This window comes from Melanostigma gelatinosum, assembly GCF_949748355.1.
Source record: "Melanostigma gelatinosum genome assembly, chromosome: 8".
In the NCBI taxonomy this organism is placed as follows: domain Eukaryota; kingdom Metazoa; phylum Chordata; class Actinopteri; order Perciformes; family Zoarcidae; genus Melanostigma; species Melanostigma gelatinosum.
This window is the reverse complement of record NC_136641.1, coordinates 14,898,888-14,904,887: the sequence shown is the minus strand read 5'-3', so window position 1 is coordinate 14,904,887 and position 6,000 is coordinate 14,898,888. Positions and strand designations below refer to the sequence as shown.

At 38.9% G+C, this 6,000-nt stretch overlaps 1 protein-coding gene across 2 annotated transcripts; it reads left to right on the top strand.

Moving 5' to 3' along the window:
* The first annotated feature begins 2,337 nt into the window (after nucleotides 1-2,337).
* Nucleotides 2,338-5,462, top strand: tmem9 (transmembrane protein 9). Of its 2 annotated transcripts, none has more exons than XM_079274489.1 (6): nucleotides 2,338-2,449; nucleotides 2,561-2,706; nucleotides 3,271-3,362; nucleotides 3,453-3,561; nucleotides 3,654-3,785; nucleotides 3,981-5,462. In XM_079274489.1, the coding sequence occupies exons 2-6, from the start codon at nucleotides 2,614-2,616 to the stop codon at nucleotides 4,119-4,121; spliced, it is 567 nt and encodes a 188-aa protein (XP_079130615.1). In that variant the 5' UTR covers nucleotides 2,338-2,449; nucleotides 2,561-2,613; the 3' UTR covers nucleotides 4,122-5,462. The 2 variants fall into 2 exon arrangements, with proteins under 2 accessions (XP_079130615.1, XP_079130616.1); XM_079274490.1 differs by having other exon boundaries at nucleotides 2,425-2,449; nucleotides 2,571-2,706.
* The last annotated feature ends 538 nt before the right edge of the window (nucleotides 5,463-6,000 follow it).

Below are 6,000 nucleotides of genomic sequence, written 5' to 3'. Positions count from 1 at the left end.
CATGTATGACTTAATTTGTATGCTATAAACCACAATCAAATTTTAGTTACAATATATCTATACACTGATTCATATTAAATGATGTTGAGTCACGTTGTATTCTGTGGTGCTGCCATTAATGCAATTTAAATCAAACATCAATGTTTGTTTTTATGTAGCTTCACCTGTGGATTTCACAACATATTGAATCTTGTTTTGCATTATATCTTCCTACATCTTATCTGTATCCCTGTAGATCACTCCAAAGTCTGTTTCACCTAAAGTCTGCTGGTCTGGGTTCAGTTTGCTTTGCCGTGGGCCTTACAGCATCTCCTAGTGGGCAAACTGCCTGCTGTTTTCAGTCTCATGAAATGAATGCTTGAATAATGTGATTCAGTCAATAACTTCAGGTACCATGACAAATAAGATCACTTATTTGAGTTTGTTTATCAGGTGGATTTCTCTGCAGTGTTTCCATTAGGGATAATTTTCCTTTGCCGTTTGATAATCAGACTGTGCGCAGTCCCTGCCCACAAACTTTGTCAAAACGTTTGTGTCTGTCTGCATCAATTACAGTTTTGTTTTGAGATCATAAACTATTTGACATAAGGTAACTAGATTTATTTTCTTTCTGAAATTAATGAAATTGGTTACCTCTCCCTAAAAAGGAAATGAATCACCTTTTTTCTTCTTGATGAGAGCTCTGAAGCGATAATGAGACCTGGCACTGAGCTCTGGTCACTGTCATTTATGCTGTAATTGGCCTAAGGGTGTAAAGGGCAGCCATGCATCAGAGACGACAGAGAACTAAGTGGCTTACAATGACAGGACTGAGAGAACGAAATACAAGTAGAGGGCTTGCATAAGTCCCAAACTGAAGCGAGTGTGTGAGCTGGTTTATTATACTACGTGCATTATGGCTACAAAGACACAGTGATTATTACACAGATGAATAAATGCAAGCATGATTGAATGAATGAAAGATCAGTAACCATTGCAGTTCTTTTAAGTGGTTGAATCAAGCGGCACATGCATGTTTGAGGTTACACAGAGGGTTGTGCTGTTCACACCGATGTCATAGCTCATTAGAGAAATAACCATGGTCTCCATTGATCTCTGTGACCGCAAGCTCAAGTGCTTCAGGCTGAATTTGTGAGACATTGATTTCTATGGCTTATTAAAGGTATGAGTATCTTACAGAGAGATGTGAAAGCAGGATTACCAGGAAATAGAGGTATTGATCGGGTCAAGAAGCTGTGGCTTGCGTTTCAGATTTCACCAGGGAGACATGGTTTGACATAAAAAAATAAAAAAAAAGCATTTTGACTGAAAGATATGGAAAAACATTCTGTTGAGTCACAAATTCCATGGTAGTGTGTTTAGAATAATACAGAATATTGATGTTATCGTATCATAAATGTGACTGATAAACGATGATTGTTACTCAAGATACTCAATCACTTGAGTTCTGTTTCTGTGTGCGGAAGAGGAAAACAGTACAGGCAGTAAAGAGAAGCAATACCCCTATGTACAAATACTCCAGTAAAAGGCCTGCATTCAAAACAGAAAGGCACTGAAATACCATCACAAAAATATACTAAACTACGTATTTAAAGTACTCCTATTGAAGCAGAATGACCCTTGCCAGTATTATATTGTTGCGTTTTATACAATACTATAACCCTCGAGACTTAAAGGCAGAATCCATACAAGGCCCAAGTCAAAAGTAGGGAGCCCCAGTATTAATACGCAGGATTGGAATCTGCTATCACCCTCAAACTGATTGACTGCTCTTAACACAGGGAGGGAGTCATGTTAAATATAAACTCAGTCCAAGGTGTTAAGCATTTCTGCTGCTGCTTCAAGTTGACTGTATGCATCATGTTTCTAAGCACAATAGTAAAACTGATCAAGGTAGCGGAGAGGCTCAAAGAGCATTTGGAAACTTTCTTGACTAACAATTGATTTGGCCCAACAGGACTAGTTTATGTATAATGCTAATTATAATTATATTTGCAGAAAACCCTTTAATTGCAGACTTTCTTAGAGCCCTATGCATGTTGGGGCCCTGGGTAGTTAGTTCCAATATTCCCCTCATTACTACACCCTGTAAATAACACTCCATCATATTCTATTAGATTACCATGCATTTTATGTGTAAAATATTAAAGACACTTGTCTTTAATATAAGCTGTAATATGAGTAAAAAGAAAAGTACACTATTTAACTCTGAAATGTTGTGGAGAACAATGTAACATAAAATGCAAGTTACAAAGAGTGCACGTGTATTTCTGCATTTGTGTCCAGTAGGTGTCAGTGTCGATGCATGTTTCTTGCGTGGCGCACGTATGACGACAACCCGGAACAAGGAAGTCCAACATTTCTTTCTTCTAAATAAATACAGCTGGCTGGTGCATTAGCTACATCCTGAATGCATAGCAGCGACAAACACTCCAGCTACCATTACAACGTAGGTAAAGTGTATTGATAGTTAAAGTTGCCTTTAGCTTCAGTGGTTCTGCAGTGAACTCTCGTGTTTTTCTTGCTAGCTAACTGCTAACGCTGCGCTTGTTTTTGACAGAGCGCTGCAGCTGATTCTGAGACCATCGATCAAATCGTGTCTCCTGTGGGAACATGTCCTCTGGAAGGAAACGATCGTGGACGTCTGTTGTTCCCGCGGTGGTGACGTTGTTGCTGCTGGATGCTCTTGTTGTTGTGCAGGCGAAGGTAAAACACGCAGCGTGACAGATGCTTTCAGAAACACTCCGTAGTAACATCCATAAACTGCTGTGTGACATTTATAATACTAGTTTGGCTTCTTCCTTGTAAATTGTGATTCATGATTATGAAATGTGGTCAGAGTAAATGGACTGAGGTAAATTGAATATGAATATGAGTACCCGGTGTATCCAAACAATTCATTTTAATGTAACTTGAGGGTCATTATATCAAAACATTGTTTTTGCTTGCAGTCAAGGCCAAAATGAATGCACCAGGGTTTCCTACGAAAAGTAAAGTTTGCATTGAATTCTTAAGTTTCTGTAAATAATGATTGGCTTGATGAAAAGTGAAGCATTTTAAAGGATATATTTGACTATGATATTTAACGGTGTTAATTCAGAATTATTGCCTTTCAAGCAATAATTACTCACTTTTTCTTTAACCCACTTTTGTTAATAATGCAGAGAGAGGGCTAGTGCTATGGAGAAAACATGGCATGTAAACAGGCATTTTAGTAAGCAGTTCGCTGGGTTTGTGCTCACTTTTACTCAATTCTTTTGATGATTCCAGAACTTTGAGGATGTTCGCTGCAAGTGCATCTGCCCGCCATACAGAAACTTCACTGGCCACATATATAACCGAAATGTGTCTCAGAAGGATTGGTAAGAGAAGGCTTTTATTTAGTCGTTCAGTCATTGAGAAACACGATTAAGAGTTGCCCGTCCATCCCGACTCTTTGATGTGTTTTACAGTAATTGCCTCCATGTAGTGGAGCCCATGCCGGTGCCTGGCCATGACGTGGAAGCTTACTGCCTGTTGTGTGAGTGCAAGTACGAGGAACGAAGTAGCAACACCATCAAGGTACCACCAGCTTTCTTTGGGATTTTAGTGACTTTGAAATATACCTCCAAATATACCATATTTCTAAATGTTTTCCATTCTGTCCGTCCCAGGTAACCATCATCATTTACCTGTCTGTTGTGGGTGCGCTGCTGCTCTACATGCTGTTCCTGCTGCTGGTTGATCCTCTTATTCGCAAACATGATGCCTACACTCAGCCACTGCACAATGAGGAGGACTCTGAGGTAACCATTCTAACAAATAACAAGTGTAATCAAACACACACACACGTCAGTCATGTGGCAATTGTGGGAGGTCTCGCCCAAGCCCTGGATCAACTTTGTATTTCGCACACTGCATACAGAATATGCCTTTATTATATATCGGTTGAATGTGAAATCCTTGCATTTTTCATTTATTCTTTGTTTTTGTGTGTTCAGGAGATGCGTCCTCCTGTGGACAGTGCCCAGGCCAAAGGAAACACGGTGCTGGAGCGGGTTGAAGGAGCACAGCAGCGCTGGAAAAAGCAGGTCCAGGAACAACGCAAGACAGTTTTTGACCGCCACAAGATGCTTAGTTAAACCCCACAGCTGACCTCAAAGGAGGTTTAACTTACCTGGGCTCAGCGCTATTACACTGTCACCAGCTGCACTACTACTAACCTGTTTGTTAATGCTGTGTACGGCACCCTCTCAATGAGTATTTCCTCACGAAGAAGACATTTAAACACACTGATCTAACAAGCAGTTGCTTTTTATTTATTATGTGTAACATTTTAGGCAAAGTTGCAGTTGTGAAAAAAAATGGTATGGTTGTGCACTGTTAACAGCTTGAAACCATCTCAATCATTTCAGCAATTTGCAATGCAACAGATTTTGAATGTCTTGATTTAGTAAATTAAGCGAGACTGAATAGTTTCTAAGATTCCTCGATATCGTTTTTCTTTTTAGCTTCTTGCTAATTTGGTATATTAAGCAGTTTTTTTTTTCTTGCAGCATAATTTATGAAGTTACCTCGGAACAGAAACGCTTTGTGTATGTGACTGGTCTATTTAGCTATTTGGGTAGAAAGAGTTCTCTACCTATTGTCAAGCATCGCACGTTTCCTAGTTTAGCACTAGTAATCATTTTAGTAATTTATTTCTCTCCCGTTGCTGTTACCTGGGTATATTGAGTATCATTTGGATTAATAGAGTAATTAATGGATTATACATTATGGGGTTTGTTGTTTTAAAGCTTTGACCGTGCTACATTTAAGAGCCCTAATATGTGCCTTTTTCTGTTTCTTTCCTTGTGAGGGTGAATGTGTGACAACAACGTTCAGTCAAAACATGGATCCTAAATGTCAGTAATTCAGTTATAAAATATAACCGACAGTAAGGTCTACCAATTCATTAGTTTTAATAGTGTTCGTTTTTAGTATAAATTAAATCTTTTATCTTGAATGTAACTGTGAAAACTGATTTGAAAAAGGTTTTTGCGTGAACATACTGTCTCATGCAAAGAGAGAACTGGAGAACGGGGCGTTTCACAAAGCTCTAAAGCTATCCTCGGTGTAATCAAATCTCTACGACTGGAGAATGTCCTAAATCAGTAAAGCTGCTGATAATGCGGTTAAGTGTGGCGGAACCAGGATGCCTCTTTGCCCTCATGTGCATACTTATGTGTCGGTGAATTCCCTGTTGCATCCCACTGCTGAAGCTCCCTGTTAGGGACCTTTTTAATCCAGCAAACTGTTTCACATCCTCTCATGCACACTGTGAACTGCAGTTCATTAGTCTGTCATGGTTTGTATTGTCATTGAAGTGTTTTTGATTGATTAATGTAAGTATAGTTTCCTATAACTAGTATCCGTGTTGTGTTGTATATTACTCCAGTCTCACTGGATTATGTCACTGCTCATATTTATACATTCTGCTTGATGTGAAATAAAAAAAAAATATAAATACTTTCTTTTTTTTTTCCCTTCCGCTGGATGAGTGCAGCACAAGTCGCTGCTATTGCTGATTGACTATAGGGGGTTGACAGAGTACACAATAAGTGGGCTTGCACACATGGACTGTACACAAACAAAAAAGTTAGAAGCTGTTATTTTGTTCCCCAAATCATCAAAAATCTGTTGTACAAATGAGTGATTCTTTTTTGTTGTTTTTTAACAAGGTGTATGTTGAAGGTATATGCCACGCGCGGTAACCACTCAACTATCTAGACACTCCATTTTGATCACATTTGAATCTTAAATTTACAAAACGAGACGTTGGAGTATTGGTCTAAAGTAAGGCTTACCATTGATTGGTAAATGTCAATCTTGCTTGCATTTTCTATATTGTGACGCCTTTACCATCTTCTATTTAAGCAGTATACAAACCGTTTAGTATAAATACAACTAGACCCCCCCCCCCCCCCCCCCCAAGGATTCAGATAGAGAATATCCAACATGTAAACAGTGTTTGATAGTTGA

Coding starts and splice junctions, on each gene's coding strand:
- tmem9 (XM_079274489.1), top strand. CDS start 2,614: ATGTCCTCTGGAAGGAAACGATCGTGGACGTCTGTTGTTCCCGCGGTG. Junction 2,707..3,270: donor TTGTTGTTGTGCAGGCGAAG/GTAAAACACGCA, acceptor TGATGATTCCAG/AACTTTGAGGATGTTCGCTG. Junction 3,786..3,980: donor ACAATGAGGAGGACTCTGAG/GTAACCATTCTA, acceptor TTGTGTGTTCAG/GAGATGCGTCCTCCTGTGGA.